Below are 18,602 nucleotides of genomic sequence, written 5' to 3' on the forward strand. Positions count from 1 at the left end.
CAGTTTTGACAAGAATCAACAGCCAGCCAATCCCCCTGTGCCTCCACTTCCAGCCAGGCACTTTTAATTCTGGGACACTCGCAGCATTTACCCTCTACTACAACAGGAAGCGCCTACTGACAGTGCCTGCATAATGGCTGTCCTTGTCACCTGCCAGAGTTCCAGCAAGCCGCTTTCTCTGCCCCTCCGCTGTGTTCCACACACACAGCTCCCCTTCTCTCCTAGCAGCCACCTCCCCACCAGATAAGTCAAACGGTCAGAACTTGGTATCATCAGAGAACAGAGGAAGGTCAAGGATAATTACCCTCACTTTCGCTGGGTGTGTGGCTGAGGGCGAAGGGAGAGGGCAGAAATGAAGAACTGCACCTTGGGGCCTGGCGTATTTGCAGACAGTGTTGACCCAGGCACCATGCCGTCCCCACCAAATGCTCTAGGCCTAGAATGCCACAAGATCACCACTTCTGGGGCGGAGATCCTGGATTGGGGTCTATTACCCATGATGCATTTCCCTATATTGCTCTTCTCCCTGTAGCCTAGGGGTTGGCAAACTTTTTCTGTAAAGGGCTGGAGAAGTGACAGTAGGCTTTGGGGGCCACACAGTCCCTGATTTAACCACTCGACTCTGCCACTGTAGCTTGAAAAAAGCTACAGATAATAAGTAAACAAACACGACTTATTCACAAAAACAGGTTTTGTTAATCTGGCCTGCAAGCCGTAGTTTGCTGGCCCCTGCTCTGTCCCTGAATTCCAGGTTCCCTCTAAGGTTCTCTCTGAAGTTCTTGGCTCTGCTTTCTTGATATCCATTGTCTGTGGGATCTGCTACTTCTGGGGCTTCAGTTACCAGATGCTAATGCTGGGAGCTCCTGCTAAAGGCTACTGGGCATCTACACCTGATGGCTTCAGGTCAGGACGAATGCAACATACCCCATAGAAAGTACTCTCCTACGGCCGGGCGCGGTGGCTCAAGCCTGTAATCCCAGCACTTTGGGAGGCCGAGACGGGAGGATCACGAGGTCAGGAGATCGAGACCATCCTGGCTAACACGATGAAACCCCGTCTCTACTAAAAAATACAAAAAACTAGCCGGGCGAGGTGGCAGGCGCCTATAGTCCCAGCTACTCGGGAGGCTGAGGCAGGAGAATGGCGTAAACCCGGGAGGCGGAGCTTGCAGTGAGCTGAGATCCGGCCACTGCACTCCAGCCTGGGCGACAGAGCGAGACTCCATCTCAAAAAAAAAAAAAAGAAAAAAAAAAAAAAGAAAGTACTCTCCTACTACCAAAACAGGCCTGTTCTCCAAATCCCTACTTTCATAGTGGCATAAATTGCCCCCATGTTGAAAAATCTGGACATCCCCTTTGAATCTTCTTTATTCATATCTAATGAAGTTCTGCCACTTTTTTTTTTGAGACAGGGTCTCACTCTGTCACCCAGGCTGGAGTACAGCCTTGGCCTTGACCTCCCAGGCTCAGGCGATCCTCCCACCTCAGCCTCCCGAGTAGCTGGGGCTACAGGCATGTGCCACCACACACAGCTACTTTTTGTATTTTATTTTGGTAGAGACTGGGTTTTGTCATGTTGCTCAGGTTGGTCTCAAACTTCTGGCCTCAAATGATCCACCTGCCTCTGTCACCCCAAGTGCTGGGATGACAGGCGTGAGCCACCACACCTGGCAGTCATTTCTTAATTATTCATTAAAAAAAATTTTTGAGTTCCTACCATGGGCCATGAATTGTGTTGAGAGCATGGGGAAGGCGACAGTTAGGAACAAGACCTGGTCCTTGTCCTTAAAGAACATGCTCTAATGGAGACGGATGACGGAGCAGCAGTTACCAGAGACTGGATGAAGCTCTAGGACGGGCAAGCACGGAACGACAGGAAAACGTGACCTGGCCACGCACAGGAACCAAGGAAGGGGTTTCGGAGGAGGCAGAAGTCTAAGCTGACAGCTGGGCAGAAGTGAGCCAGCCAATGGAGTTGAGGATGAGCAGAGGTCCTGGGCAGACACGCAGCACACGCAAAAGACTGAAGCAAGACAGCGCAGAAGTGGTGGGTGCTGCAGAGAACCAAGGAGCTCCACAGGAGGCAGGGAGCATCAGGCAAGCAGGGCCAGACCGCCGAGAACCTAAAAGCCACACGGAGGAGAGCGAGTCTGGTCTTCAAGGCAATAGGGGAGCCACCCTGAGGGGTTTAAGCAGTGAAGGGACCTAACTGATATTTTTTTTTGGGGGGTTTTTTTGTTTGGTTTTTTTTTTTTTGAGATGGAGTATCGCTCTGTCGCCCAGGCTGGAGTGCAGTGGCACGATCTCAGCTCACTGCAAGCTCCCCCTCCCGGGTTCACACCATTCTCCTGCCTCAGCCTCCCGAGTAGCTGGGACTACAGGCGCCCGGCACTGCACCAGGCTAATTTTTTGTATTTTTAGTAGAGACGGGGTTTCACCGTGTTAGCCAGGATGATCTCAATCTCCTGACCTCATGATCCTCCCGCCTCAGCCTCCCGAAGTGCTGGGATTACAGGCGTGAGCCACCACGCCCAGCCCTAACTGATATTTTGTTAAGATTCCTCGGGCCTGTATACAGAGTGGGTTCACAGGGGCTCAGAGTGGAGAGAGGGAGGACAAGCAGGAGGCCAGGGCGCTGCTTCAAGCTGCAGAAGTGCTGGCCTCAGTGGACCGCCTTTCCCCCGTCTGGGAGACAGAGTCACGTGAGGGGTGGAGCAGGCATGTGGATATGCTGGTCTGGAGCCCAGGGTCCAGTGCTCCAGCAGCCTCAGGAGACAGGCAGAAGCTGACACAAGAAGAGGGGAACTGCCCTAGGGCACAGGTGCAGGGTAGAAGACGTCTAGAAACCATCCTTCAGCCTTGAAGGGAGGAACTGGCAAGAGCCTGAGAACCAGAGACCACAGAGCGAAAGGAACCGAGTGTTCCCAGAAAGGAGTAGCCCGCAGTGACAGGGCAAGACACAGAAAGAAAGAGTATCTACTGCATTTATCAACGAGGAGAATGGTTTCAGCCAAAGAGGGTCACTGGCTTCCTGGGCAAGAACAGTGCCCGTGGACGAGGCATGGGAACGGGTCCTGATGTTCTGGGGAGTGAGTGGGAGGCAGACTAAGAGCTTCAGCTGTGGGGGAGGAGGAAAGGTGGCGACCCAGGGAAATGCCTGCAGGGCGGAAAGGGAGTACTTTTTGTTTTTCTTCTAAGAGAAGAGAGAGGTGTTTGCCTTGGAAAATTGGAAAGATACCTTTTCCACTGAAAGGCAGAGAAAGAGGGAAAGGAGAACTATGGATCATGATGAGGACGCAGGTCTGGCAGCAGGAAGGAGAAGGTGCCTGTGTGCTGGCTTCTTCAGAAGTGCTCTGGCCTCAGTCCACTGTACCACGGGATGCCGCGTGGGGTGGGCTCGGGCATCACCTTGCCCGCACTGAACTCCTGGTGCTGTCACGGCATGTACAGAAGACCTGGCTAAGTTATTTAACTTCTCACTGCCTCTGTTTCATTATTTGCAACATGGCAAAAATAAAAATAATATCTACCCTATAGGGCTGCTGAGAAGATAGAAGGAGGCATTCAGTCAGTACTCCTGACTTAAAATCTCACCATCCTGCCCCTCTCTATGTCCATCACAGCCATCATCACCTTGGATTACTGCGACAGTGACCAAGAGGGCTTGTGTTTCTTAGCTCTTCCTGATTTAATTCAATTAACAACAAGGCAATCTTCAGGCCTTCCCAGCTCAGGAATGTCTCCCTTTCACCTGATAAAGTCAAAGCCTTTCACAAACTGGTCTCACACGCCGTAACAATTATACACACACGTAAAAATACACCTCAAACTGCACATTCATCAGCATATAAATCCGTGCTAGGCTGACATGTGCAGGCGCCACACCCTCCCACCCCTGGGCCACGTGCAGGTTGTTCCCACTGACTGCAGTCACCTACTTTTCTACCCTCTGAAGTTGTTTCCCTCCTCTGGAGAGGAACCTTGTCTGATTTCTTCAGCACCCCCTGGATTCTTCTGCACTGCGAGTCCCACAGGGGCTCTAGCTGGATTATGCATTTATTAAGGGTAGGCAGTCATGAGTGCACTGGGAATGAGTCACTTTTCTCCCCTAATCTCTGAATGAGGGGTCACCCAGGAGATGCACCCCAGCAGCAAATGTCATGAGGGAAAATGCTCTGCGTGTGGCAATTTTGGAACTAGGGAGGACACCAAGGTTAGTCCCCAATAAGTCTGTAAAGCCCAAGTACTAAAATGAGTCCAGTCTGGAAGGTAAGGACGCCTCAGCTTCTGCAGATTTCCCCCTAAAACGGGATGTTAATAGCATCACTTCTCCAATGACTCAAAATTTAACTACAAAATTTACATTTAAAGAAACTTGCAGGCCGGGCACGGTGGCTCACACAGGTAATCCCGGCACTTTGGGAGGCCAAGGCAGGCGGATCACTTGAGGTCAGGAGTTCAAGACCAGACTGGCCAACAGGGTGAAACCCCGTTTCTACTAAAAATACAAAAATTAGCCAGGTGTGGTGGCATGTGCCGGTAATCCCAGCCACTTGGGAAGCTGAGGCAGGAAGATCACTTGAACCCGGGACACAGAGGTTGCAGTGAGCCAAGATTGTGCCACTGCATTCCGGCCTGGGCAAGAGAGTGAGACTGTCTCAAAAAAAAAAGGAAAAAAGTAAAAGAAAAAAAGAAACTTGCTTTGCTCGGCATCTCGTAAAAACTCCTTAACAAGTCTAAAGCAAAAAGTATACATATATCCTGGTATCAAAAATAAATAGGCAGGGGCTGGGTGTGGTATCTCACGCCTGCAATCCCAATACTTTGGGAGGCCGAGGAACACAGATCGCTTGAGGTCAGGAGTTCGAGAACAGCCTGGCCAACATGGTGAAACCCTGTCTCTACTAAAAAAAAAATACAAAAATTAGTCAGGCGTGGTGGTGTACCTATAGTCCCAGCTACTTGGTAGGCTGAGGCAGGGGAATTGCTTGAACCTGGAAGGGAGAGGCTGCAGTGAGCTGAGATCATGCCACTCCACTCCAGCCTGGGCGACAGAGCAAGACTCCATCTCAAACGAACAAACAAAAAAAACCCCAAATAAATAAATAAATAGGCAGGGTGTGGTGGCACACACCTGTAATCCCAGCACTTTTGGGAGGCCAAGATGGGCTTAAGCCCAGCCTGGGCAACACGGTGAAACTCAGTCTCTATTTAAAAAAAAAAAAAAAAATTAAAACACATAAATAAAATGAAAACAAATGATTACATCTTGGACAAGTAGTTGGTAACTTTGGTGGAGAGTTTTCTTTTCCAATAATTCCTCTACCACATTACACAGATATTCTGGGAGGACATTTGCTATGTGGGCTACAGATGACATCTTTTCTTTTCTTTTGTTTTCTTTTCTTTTTGAGACAGAGTCTTGCTCTGTTGCCCTGGCTGGAGTGCAGTGGCATGGTATCGGCTCACTGCAACCTCCGCCTCCTGGATTCAAGCAATTCTCTTGTCTCCTGAGGAGCTGGAACTACAGGTGCCCACCACCACACCCAGCTAATTTTTGTACTTTTAGTAGAGATGGGATTTCACTACATTGGCCAGGCTGGTCTCTAACTCCTGACCTCAAGTGATCCACCTGCTTCAACCTCCCAAAGTGCTGGGATTACAGGCATGAGCCACCATGCCCGGCTGACATCTTTTCTTAAAACAGGAGCCTTGGGGTTTTCCTACTGAAGCATCGTTTCTTAGAACTATTTTAGACCTTCGAAGTTGTGAATCAGTGAGACTTTAAATTTAAGCAATGTAGAGTCACTTAGAATATTTACTTTTTCAAGAAAGAATGTATCCCTCTCTAATGACACAGGGAGATGAGTTTATGCTAATGGCCTGTGAGACCTCAGAATTAAATTCTGCTCTAAACAAACAAAAAGGACTATTCACATATTTCTAGAGAAGAGTCAGGGCACGGTGGGAATGTGCGGCTGGCTCCTGCACCGTTATACACAGCAGGCCTCTCTACGTGCTGCATCCACACAGCTCCCAAGGTCAACACCACAGCCTTCTGAAAGTGCATGCTGCTGCCCAAAGGGCGCCAGTAAAAAACAGAGAAAATTCAAGTGAAACAGTGTCAAAATTCAATGGTTTCCAAACAGTCCTTCTCTACTCTAGTGGCTCAAGTTGAACATATCTAAGATCCAATCTTCCTGTGTCAAACAGGAGTACTTATCCATGGCCAATGTAGTTGTTAACAGTACAGCTGGAGGTTGACCATTTACAGCTTTGCTTTCCGTTGCTGAGTGAGGGTGACTCGGGGAAAACGATCTTAGGGCCCCCATGGGTGAGTAGTGGGGACAGAGGCTTTGTGGTTCTAGGGTTTAAGGAGCTGACCACAAAGAGAACAGCCAATTCCTGGCAATAGAACCAATTTTCCTTAGAATAAGAGAGGTAAAAAAAAAAATCTACTGATGGGTTATGATTGGGAGACTGAATAAATTTGTGTTTATTCCCCATGTTAACACAAAGAGAAGCTTGTCACGGGCACCCTTCAATCTAGGACTTCCCTTTCTAAGGCAAGTGCAAAGCATCAAGGTAAAATAATTACCTTCTCTGGCCAGATGCCCAGGTGGAAGTAAAGCCTGGCTTGGAGGAGGAGAAGCTGCACCTGGTCCGGGTACATTGCCAGATAAAGATCCAGCGAGTCTCTCAGGAGCTGGTACGACTGGTCGATGCCTTCCCTAGCAGAGGAAAAACAATCTTTGTCTTATCCTGCTTGTTTTTTCAGCAAAGACTCTCTTTTTCCAGGCCCAGGTTTTAAATAAAATTGACACAAATCCCAAACGTTTTCTGATTCTGGTATTTCTCCTCTGTTCAACAGAGATACAATACTCTTAAGAAAAAAAAATACAATAAACATAAATCTTGTACCCTACTTTGGTGATGGGTACTAAATGAAAATCAGAAGCATTTTTACTAAGCAATCACAGCAATAACACTGTACATAATTAAAAATGAATTCTGAAGGCCAGGCACAGTGGCTCACGCCTGTAATCCCAGCACTTTGGGAGGCCAAGGCAGGCTGATCACCTGAGGTTGCGAGTTCGAGACCAGCCTGACCAAAATGGAGAAACCCTGTCTCCACTAAAAATACAAAAATTAGCCGAGCGTGGTGGCACATGCCTGTAATCCCAGCTACTCAGGAAGCTGAGGCAGGAGAATCGTTTGAACCCAGGAGGCAGAGGTTGTGGTGAGCTGAGATCACGCCATTGCACTCCAGCCTGGGCAACAAGAGCAAAACTCTGTCTCAAAAAAAAAAAAAAAAAAAAAAAAAGAATGATGAGTAGGCAAAGCACAGAGGATATTTTTGGCCAGTGAAACTACTCTGTGTGATACTATAAAGGGGGACACATGTCATTATGTGTTTGTGCAAACACACAGAATATATGACACCAAGAGTGAACCCTCATGGAAACTGGACTCTTGGTGATAATGATGTGTCAGTGCAGGTTCACTGGCTGCAACAAATGCACCGCTCTGGTGCGGATGCTGACGGTGACGGAGGCTGTGCATGTGTAGGGCAGGGAGGATATAGGAACTCTCTGTCCTTTCTGCTCAATTTTGCAGTTGGCCTAAAACTGCTCTAAAAAATAGTCTATTAAAAAAAGAATTATGTCATTAGACAGAAAACTATTACTATAATATATAGCCTACAACTTTCTACTTTCCCTACAGGACAAATTTCCTTGGACTTAGAAACAAGACAGTTTCATATTTTTGTTTTCTTATCTAATGATAGGAAGGTATAAATTAAAAGATGGCAAAGCATTTGGATATGAGAAGATCTTGCCCTTGAAAAATAATATTTCCCAGTCTAAGATATTCTTGTTACTGAAGAATGCTTTCAGTACTCGCAAAGAGAACTTGTCAGTGCCTACTGCAAAGATCTCAAAGAAAAGTCACTTGGCACATCTCAAACACAATTCAAGCTTCTAAAGACATGTGCTCTGCAGAAATACTAGAAAACCAAGAAAACCTTACCGCTTCCCCAGGCTTAACAGGTTTCCCACCATTCTCTGTAACACCTTCTTGACATTGACCACACCATACAGTGCCGCAGTCACGTGCTGGCCGATCAAGTACTCGCATTCTTTCACTGTCAGCTGCTTGCCTTTCCCAAAAGCATCTATGTAGATGTAGTCAAAGATGTCCAGGGTCGCCCTATCCAAAGAGCCAAATGTCAGATGAGAGCTGAACAACTCATTATTTTAAGTCTCCACAATAAGTAGCTCAAATCATGGGCTGAAGGTTGAGACCATAACATTTCTACTTAAAATATGAATGTCTTGTCCAAGTTTAAAATCTGACCCCTTTGTACAAGCTCTGCTCTGTCGAGACCACAGCACACTGACATTTAAGAAACAGCACCGATGTATGTCATCTAATAGCAACTCACTGCCAGGAGTATCTACAAGTTTGGCTAAGATAATGATTCATGGAATGCCTGAGGCAGTCTGTTAATTCCATAGATTAGCAGCAGGTAACAATCTGTGGATCCTGGGCCCTGGATGATCTGATGAAAGTTACAGCACCTCAGCTGGGCGCGGTGGCTCACGCCTGTAATCCCAGGACTTTGGGAGGCCGAGGCAGGCGGATCAAACAGTCAGGAGATCGTGACTAACATCCTGGCTAACACAGTGAAACCCCGTTTCTACCAAAAATACAAAAAATTAGCCAGGTGTGGTGGCATGTGCCTGTAGTCCCAGCTACTTGGGAGGCTGAGGGGCAGGAGAATGGCGTGAACCCGGGAGCTGGAGCCTGCAGTGAGCTGAGATCACGCCACTGCACTCCAGCCTGGGCAACAGAGCGAGACTCTGTCTCAAAAAAAAGGAAGTTACAGCACCTCACACCAGAAGGATTCGGCCATCAGTTCTGCTGATACGCTGAGGTGGTCAGAGACCTGCTGAGCCCATCACAGCCTTGGGCTGGGAACCCTGCGCTAGAGCACAGAGAGCTGTGCCCCTCGCCTCGATCACACAGCTCCTCTTGCAGGCCTGCCTTCTGTGACCTGCACTAGCACGCTGGGGTTGGCCCTTGCTGAGCACAATGCTGAGCAGTGGTCACATGATGCAAGCTCTCACCGCACTGCCAGGCCCACACTCTGCGAGGACTCGTGGACGGGATTCAGGTGGCTGTTTCAGAGATACTTGTGTTTCTTATGAGCTATTGTTTCATCTTATATTTCAATCCCACTACAAATCATAGCATATTCCTCTCTTTGGCTGCTAAAAAAGTCCAATCGAATTTCTTCCTTGAGTTATATTTATAATCTACCCTTAGCAAAGATATAAGAATTATATGGCTGGGTGCAGTGGCTCACGCCTGTAATCCCAGCACTTTGGGAGGCTGAGGCAGGCAGATCACGAGGTCAATAGATCGAGACCATCCTGGCCAACATGGTGAAACCCCGTCTCTACTAAAAATACAAAAATTAGCCAGGCATGGTGGTGTGTGAAATCTCAGCTACTTGGGAGGCTGAGGCAGGAGAATCACTTGAACCCAGGAGGCAGAGGTTACAGTGAGCTGAGATCGCACCACTACACTCCAGCCTGGGCGACAGAGTGAGACTCCATCTCAAAAAAATAAAAAACAAAAATAAAATAAATAAACCTATGAGGAAAGTACAAAAAAAATAAGAATTATATAAATGTTCTAGAAACAAGGAACTCTTCAACGGTTTTTATGAGGCTAGAACTTCCTAAGGACAAATGTACAAAAATTTCTAGGTCAAGATCATTTATGAGCTATCATAAATGCAAAAACCCTGGATAAAACATGAGTAAATCAAATGTAGCAATGTATTTTACAAATAAGTGATTAAGTTAGATGTGCTGCAACAATGGAAGGAGAGTTAAACATGCAAAAATCTATTTTGTAACAGATGCTGGGAAGGTTGTGGAGAAAAAGGAATGCTTATACACTGTTAGTGGGAGTGTAAATCAGTTCAACCATGTGGAAGAGTGTGATGATTCCTCAAAGGTCTGAAGACAGCTAAACCATTTGACCCAGCAATCTCATTACTGCGTATATACCCAAAGGAGTATAAGTCATTCTATTATAAAGTCACATGCACACATATGTTCATTGAAGCACTATTCACAACAGCAAAGACATGGAATCAACCTAAATGCCCATCAGTGATAGAGTGGATAAAGAAAATATGATACATATATACTATGGAATACTATGCAGCCACAAAAAAGAACAAGATCATGTCCTTTGCAGGGACGTGGATGGAGCTAGAGCCAACATCCTCAGCAAACTAACACAGGAACAGAAAACCAAATATTGCATGCTCTCACTTATAAGTGGGAACTAAGTAATGAGAACACACGGACCCAGAGTGGAACAACACACACTGGGGCCTATCGGAGGGTGGGCGGTGGGAGAGGATCAGGGAAAATAACTAATGGGAACTAGGCTTAATACCTGCATGAAATAATCTGCACAACAAACCCCCATAACACAAGTTTACCTATGTAACAAACTTGCACATGTACACCAGACCTCAAAAGTTAAAAAAGAGAAATTCTATTACAACAACAAAAAAATCTATTTCTAAACATATAAACTAAAAGAGAAAAACCTTATATTGTAGACACAGAAAAAGAATTCTGAAAATACAAAAAAAATCTAATGCCTAGATATTAAGAAAACTTAGCAAAGTAGGAATGTAGATGGTAGCTTTCATAATCCCTAACTGCTCCCAACAGCATGCCTGATGGTGAATTTTTGTTTTCTTTTTCTGATACAGGGTCTTGCTATGTTGCTCAAGCTGGCCTTGAACTACTGGGCTCAATCAATCCTCCCACCTCACCCTTCCAAGCAGCTGGGACTACAGGCGTGCGTCACCGTGCCTGGCTTTGAAATTTTAAAAGCATTCCATTTAAAGTCATACCCAAGGCAAGAGTCCCTGCTATCTTTGTTTTTATTCAACTTTGTACAAAAAGATCTAGCTAGCAGAGTAATGCAAGAAAAAGAAACAGATATATAGGAGTTATAAAAAGAAGAAACTAAACTGTCACTATTCACAGATACTATGATTATCCACAGAGAACAGCCAGGAATGGACAAATTATTAGCACCAATGATTTATTCAGCCAAGGCACTGAAAATCAAAACTGTATCTAGATAGCAAGCACATCTCTGCATACCATTAATACTTAAAAAATGTAATCTCAAAAATTACCATTTACAACTGCAAAAAAAAAAGGAAGGTACCTAACAATAAATCTAACAAGATGTTAGCTTGATGAAGAAAAAGATAAAATCTTTTTAAGGACAGTAATGACAACCTAAACAAACAGAGTGGTCCATGTTCATAGTAAGACTGATAGCGAGACACTGGCAATGTCCTCCTGTTAATCTAGAACTCCAATTCAAAGTAATCCCTGGCTCCAATCAACAGACACAAAGGGGTTCCAAAGAACCTGACAAAATTGATTCTAAATCTATATGGAGAGCAAAAGCTAGAAACAGCCAAGGCAATTTTGAAGAACTAGCTGGAGTCTCATCCTTCCAGATATCAGGGATAATTATAAAGTTGCAGTGCTTAAGAAAATACGGTCCTGGTACAGGGACAGAGCAAAGTGGCCAAAGGCAAAGAGCAGAGAAAAAGAGAGAAAGGGCCGTATAGCCCAGCAGCTCCTGCCGTGTCCCTGAGGGCTGAGTCCCTTATGGGGCTCAGTGCTAGTTTCTGTCACATGTCGGGGGGGTATTAAATTATTTCCTTGTTCATTTGCATTACAGTATATGTCCACTGTAGCCCAAGAAGGAAAAATGATGTTAACTGCATACAATCCTACCCTGTAGTAAGTTATCGTGGCAAATGACATGGTAATTGGTGTTTTAAATGTTTTATATTGTACAGAAATCTTTGGTGGATTATTACATAGGCATTTAAGAATATTTCGGAGATACTTGGGAAGATTGGTTGGGTTATTTGGGCAAAGGGAATGGGACGAAAAATCATTTTTTCCACTTAAAATAATGGAGACTGGGTCCCCACTATCCAAAAATTAAACCATTCAGTACATCCTCAGAAACACATTATCTGGAACACAAGGGAAGCCTGCACAGTTATTTAATGCAACATACAGAAGTAATGAACCATAAACATTTTCATGGAAATAAACATGGCCAGGCATGGTGGCTCATGCCTATAATCCCAACACTTTGGGAGGCTGAGGCAGGCCGATCACTTGAGCTCAGGAGTTCAAGACTAGCCTGGGCAACATGCGAGACCCTGTCTCTACAAAAAAATTAGCCAGGTTGTGGTGGTGCATGCCTGTGGTTCCAGCTACTAGGGAGGTTGAGGTGGGAGGATGGCTTGAGTCCAGGAGATGGAGGGTGCAGTAAGCCAAGATTGTGCTAATGCACCCTAGCCTGGGTGGCAGAGCCAGACCCTGTCTCAAAAAAAAAAAGAAAAAAGAAATAACAAACACTTTCAAACTGGTGGTTAGCTCTGGAGAGGAGAAAGGGAAGAGGAAGAGTACCTGGGAGGCTTCAACTAAATATGTAATGTTTTATTTCTTAAACTAAGAGGTAGCAACAGAGATCAATTGTACTTTTTTGCTATGCCACATCAGAAACTCTCCTGGGTATATAATATACTGGATAATCTCATTTAATCTTCCAAGCTGCTTTATAAAAAACATTAATCCATTTTACCAAGGAAGAAACTGAGGCCTCCTCAGAGGAAGGCAAAGTTTGAACCCAGTTTGACTTCAAAGCTCTGGTACTTTCTATCACACAATTCATCACTAAAGGGTATCAGAGTTAATCATTACGACAGAGTTTCAAAGATCAGGACATAGGTAAATAACTTTTTTCTTTTCCCCTAAATTGTAGATTTAATGAGAATATATTTCCATCTGTTGAACTATTTCTTTCAGAAAAGCTAGACTGTAACTGAAAAGGAGCTTTTTGCCCTACAGAGCACTAGGTTTAAAAAAGAACAAAACAGAACTCAGTAACCAAGTCTCTAAAATTCTCATCAGTCACCAACCTAGCCTGATGGGGAACATGGCCACCCTGTTCCATCTCCCTGACTTTCTTTCCCTCCCTTCCTCTCTTCCTGTCCCACTCATGTGGGACAAAGGGGGAGATTTTACAGAAGAATAAAAAGAAATAATTTCTTTAAGAACTCTTTGATCTGATCTGCTTTGAAACAAAGGGACTCTGAGAACCACATAAGACCCTGAAGTCAGAGTCTTATTTTTTAAAATTAAACTTTTTGAGTTAACTGTAGATTCACACATGCAGTTTTAATAAATACAGAAAGATCCAGAGTGCCCTTTTCCCAGTTTCCCCTGATGGCACCATCCTAACTGCTATAGTATAATAACACAACCAGAATACTGACACTGATACAGCCAGGAAACAAAACAGTTCCATCACCACCCTAGTCCCATTTTTAACCTGGGTGGTAACACCCAACTTGATGTTGAAAATCAGACTGCCTCTCACCACAGAGGGATCGAATCTTCAGGACCACAGATAATGTGTCACGGATGCTCACCCTTCTGCGCCTTGGCACCACCTTAGTAAGAAGTGACTTGGGAAGTTGACAGGCTCCAGTGGGACTCCCAACTGCCGAGCAATCGTCAAATAGAGCAGAGACATGCTGATTGGGATTCCTGTTCTGCGAATCAAAACCTAAAGCAGAAAAATGCTTTTACTTCACTGGGATGAACTATACATTCTCATTCTTTCAATAAACATTCTCATTAGGCACCTATTTTGCATTGGGCATGATGCTCATTTATGAGGCTTAAGTGAGTATTTCACTTATTTAGGTCAAGGGTTGGTAAACTATAGTCCATGGCAATTCCGGTCCACCAGCTATTTTTGTATACCTTGTGTAAGAAAAAGTTTTGTTTTTCAATGTTTGAAAAAATAGTTAATACTATTCAAAGACATATGAAAGTAACATGAAATTCAAATTTCAATGACCATATATACAGTTTTGTTGGACACAGCCACACTCAGTTGTTTTTACATTATCTGTGCCTCCTTTTATACCACAGTGGCAGAACTTGGTGGTTAACAACAGAGACCACATGGCCCTCAAAGCTGAAATAATTTTTTTTGTTGTTGTTTTTTTGAGATGGAGTCCCGCTCTGTTGCCCAGACTGGAGTGCAATGGCACAGTCTCGGCTCACTGCAACCTGCCACGTTCAAGTGATTCTCTTGCCTCTGCCTCCCAAGTAGCTGGGATTATAGGCGACCACCACCATGCCTGGCTAATTTTTTTGTATTTTTAGTAGAAAGGGGGTTTCACCATGTTGGCCAGGCTGGTCTCGAACTCCTGACCTCAAGTGATCCGCCCACCTTGGCCTCCCAAACTGCTGGGATTGCAGCGTGAGCCACCACACCTGTCCAAAGCTGAAATAAGTTACTGCCTGGCCTTTTATAGGAAAAGATGGTGGAGCCCTGATTTAGGCCCTCCTTCTTCCAGAAAGAATTTAAAACTGTTTCGAGGAAAAGCATGTACAATATAGCAAAATAAAAGTAGCAGATAGGGCAACAAAATAAATATGAAAATAGAACTAGGCAGAAAGCAAATAAAAAATAAATATAACAGATGCAAACTTGACACAGCTGGGCCACAGTTTCCCCCAAATGGCTAGAGGCCAGTGCAAAAAGAGGACCCTGATTAGTTCCACAGTTTAGTGTTCATGAGATACAAACTGACCAGAGTCAGAGAATATCTACTTTTAGTCAAAAATCTATCTCAAGGGTTTGCATATGGAGGCTACTCCACGAGAAAACAGATAAACTCCACAACAATATCCTTAAAGCAGAAGGGAAAATAAGTTTCATTGAGCACTCAGGGACGGAAGGCATGGTACTGGCCTTCAAGAATGTACGGTCTATCAGACAGAAGCTTAAAAAAATCCATATATGATGGGCACAGTGGCTCACACCTATAATCCCAGTGCTTTGGGAGGCCAAGGTGGGAGGATCACTTGAGGCCAGGAGTTTGAGACCAGGCTGGGCAACACAGCAAGACCTCATCTGTACAAAAAATAAAAAATTAGCCGGTGTGGTGGCACATAGTCCGAGCTTCTCAGGAGGGTGACGCGGCAGGATCGCTTGAACCCAGGAGCTTGAGGCTGCAGTAAGCTATGATTGCGCCACTGCATTCCAGCCTGAGCAACAGAGCAAGACCCTGTCTCTAAAAAAAGAAAATAAAATTACTATACCTATATTACTATGGTAATATACTATGTACCTATATTTACCTGATGCATATATAAGTTTAGGGCATTATAGTAATCCATTCGATTCCCCTTGAACTTCAGTTGGTCATAAAGGACATAGTTCATGGCATCCAGCACCTGGCTCTGGAGTTCTATTTCCATTATCATGGATGATTCACCTGAAACACAGAGATCTACTCTGGACCCAAGCACAAATAAGGTTGTGACAGGTGCCCCAAACTACCCACAAGATGAAGACATTGGTAATGGCCTAGCAATATTAATCAAGTGTTGCCAATCTAGGAAGCAGAAGGCAGTATGTATTTGAACTGTTTTAGGTTCAACACTTCAACCACGTAAACACGTGGTCACATCATTTTATCACTTTTTCGTGACATAATGGGAGCACACTAACAAATCTCTCAAATTAACCAATTCCTCTAGATTTTCTTTCGTAAATACAGCTGGATCCAAAGCAATGCCACACCTGCCTTGAAGGCCAAGCTGGGGTGGCGACTGTTTATGCCCCGAAGAGTTTTGCAAACGAGCTCTACGATGCTGTCAATTTGGGCCTGGATGTCTTTGAGGCTGATATCGGAGAGAGGATTGCAGTACTGGTCAATATATACAGCACCTGAAAATGAACAAGAATTACCAAATAAATTCTTACGCTACCCTTTTCTTATTAGGTTGGCATTTTACCCTGGACATCCTTGGACATGGCTCTTTACACCATCCCACTGGATAAGCTTCATGTTTTGGCCGTGGACCTTGCTGCTAATACACTGAGAAGGAGCAACAAACATTTTCATAACAAAGTAGCTTACACTTTAAAAAAAATAAATACACAAACCAAACTTCTCTCAGAAGTCATGGACTAAAAAACTGCATGGTATGTGGCACAGCCTCATATTCTATTACAAAGAAAAGTAAATGACATCAAGGAGATCTTTTCAAGCTACTTCTCTCTCCCTAGCTCTTATAGGTTCCAAATCCAACAACTCTGAAAACTTAATGGTATAAGGCAGTTCCTTTAGAAAAAAAAAAAAATTCTGAAAGCCCTCCATGACAGATGTGCCATTTCAACAAATTACACCTCTCAAAGGCGAACAGTAAATGGACTCTGGAGCTAACCCTACTTTCCAATGAGATAACAAATTATGCTCAGGGAATGTACAGCTAAAAAGCTGTACAGAGCACACTGCAGACAGTCTCTTGAGAATCACTCCTCTTCACAGTCTTAGGCAATTTTGGAAGCAGAGACTGAAGGGCTAACAGCATCATTTGGGTAAGGACACCGTTACGTGGGAAGCTCTGGAGTCACGTTAAATTCAAGAGATACCAGACCAGCTCAGAACCTGGACCCCCTTACCAATGCTCCAGAGCTGAAAGCAGTTGAATGAGTGTCAAGACACCTCGACCCCAGTCCCAGTGTTGCCACCAGCCAGGGACTGGCTCCTGGGCCTCCATGGGCCCAGCTTCCCTACCTGGAGGCTGAAGCAGTTTATGCTGCACATTTCTGAAGTCTGTTCTTTCCTAATGCTATGATTCCCAGACTTCTTTGATGGCATCAGCATTATTCTAGTCACTCACCAAGGATCAGAACCTTGGAGAGTCAACTGTCATTCACTCAACTACTAAACAATTTCCAATGGCTTCCCAATGCTTATGACACTGATGTGGAAGTTCTTCAAAAATTATAACTTTGTATTTAGAAAATGAAAAAGGAGTATTTGTTTTCATACATAAGCTACAAATACACACACACACACACACACACACACACACACACACACACACTACTCTTAACTGTGAAATAAACAGAAGATAGGATGCTTCTCAACTCCAGTATACAAATGAGGGGATTCTAGGGTGGTGAGATATTTCACTTCCTTTTGAATGATACTAGGTTTTCATACACTTGATAAGCATTTACATTAAGCATTGTGGGGTATACAGTGATCCTAGCACAAGGACCACAACACATGAAGCTTAGGGACTAGTTACAGAAACAAAATGTATACACAGGAAACAGAAAAAATGCAAGACAGTTTACTATTAAATGCTGCTGTATCTCTGAGGTGAATAAAATATCCAAGTAGTCAGTGGAAATTTAATGGAAGTGAGGCTTGAGCTGAATTATGGAGGGGAGCAGGATTTTCAAGAGGGATTATGAGGAGGAGGGATATCATGAGTGAGGACGTGAAGCCAGGTGTATTTGTGGGGCACCAGTCTAGACAATGGCCTGGCTGGAGCAAATGGGATATCCTGGAGAGTATGGAGCATAGGTCTGGACCAGATCATGCAGGGCACTGAAAAGCAGGTAGAGGTTTAATATAAAAGGGAAATCAGTTGTCCACACTGCAGGTTTCACATGCAGTGGTGAAAGCTAGGTTTCTAATTGGGCTGGCACTGATACATTGGCTGACTTGGAGGGAAGAGGGGATAATGTTCATCAAATCAAGTATTACTCAGAAAGTTGTTGCCAGGAGAGGCAGCCATAGACTGCATGAGACTAGTTATAGAAGCCAGCCAGGTGTGGTGACACTTGAGCACAGGAGTTTGAACCTAGCATAGGTGACATAGCAAGACCCCGTCTCTAAAAATAAATACATAATTTTTTCAAAAAATAGTAACAAAATAGGAACATGACTATGAGATACACTGGAATGCAAAAAAATCAACAATCTGGTAAATCACCAGAGGTAGGGAATAAAAGTAAATGACCAGTCATGTTTATATTTCATAACCATAACGTATGGGAATGTTTGTGTAATATTTTAGGAATTCAAAATCATTTAAAAAAAATGGAAGTCTCACTTTGTTCCTGTTCAACTTAATAAGAACAAAAAGATTCTCCACTCCTTTCTTCTTGCCTGTCCACTCAACTTCTTCCTTCTCACCTTTCATTATGGACAAGCAGACTCACTGATGCCCAAGAACATTCTGTCCTCAATAAACTCCAACCTGAGAGGTTAAGGGATTTACTGAAGGTCACAGGGAGACAAAATTGGATACATTTACTTCTGATTTGGAAATTATGCCTTAAAGCTCAGAAAAATAGGAATTTACTTCATTAGCTGAAGTATCACTCTCACACTTTAAGCCAATGATGCATCTTTAAAAAACACTATTTCTTTAGTGGACTTTGATAAAATCTTAGCTCTAAATTTAATAGTTTGAACTACCTCATTGGTCAGGCCCTATAATCCAATCTGCAGAAGCCCACGAAACATGATTTACTTTTCCACTTTACCACAAGGAACACAACAATTCCCTCTGCTGGTCTTAAAAAACTAATCAGTTACCTATAGAAATACTACTGTCCACATAAATGGGAAAATACCCA

At 44.2% G+C, this 18,602-nt stretch overlaps 1 protein-coding gene across 2 annotated transcripts in view; it reads right to left on the reverse strand.

Moving 5' to 3' along the window:
• The window catches only part of FBXO21 (F-box protein 21), a 49,246-nt gene that overhangs the window by 17,157 nt on the left and 13,487 nt on the right, over positions 1 to 18,602 (reverse strand). For both annotated transcript variants that reach the window (XM_008004863.3, XM_008004862.3), the window contains exons 5-9: positions 15,741 to 15,887; positions 15,296 to 15,432; positions 13,570 to 13,706; positions 8,031 to 8,210; positions 6,598 to 6,730 (exon numbers count right to left, since the gene is read on the reverse strand). In XM_008004863.3, the coding sequence (XP_008003054.1) occupies positions 6,598 to 6,730; positions 8,031 to 8,210; positions 13,570 to 13,706; positions 15,296 to 15,432; positions 15,741 to 15,887 (734 nt within the window). The remainder of the gene's footprint in view (positions 1 to 6,597; positions 6,731 to 8,030; positions 8,211 to 13,569; positions 13,707 to 15,295; positions 15,433 to 15,740; positions 15,888 to 18,602) is intronic.

This window comes from Chlorocebus sabaeus, chromosome 11 (genome assembly GCF_047675955.1).
Source record: "Chlorocebus sabaeus isolate Y175 chromosome 11, mChlSab1.0.hap1, whole genome shotgun sequence".
NCBI classification, from domain to species: Eukaryota; Metazoa; Chordata; class Mammalia; order Primates; family Cercopithecidae; genus Chlorocebus; species Chlorocebus sabaeus.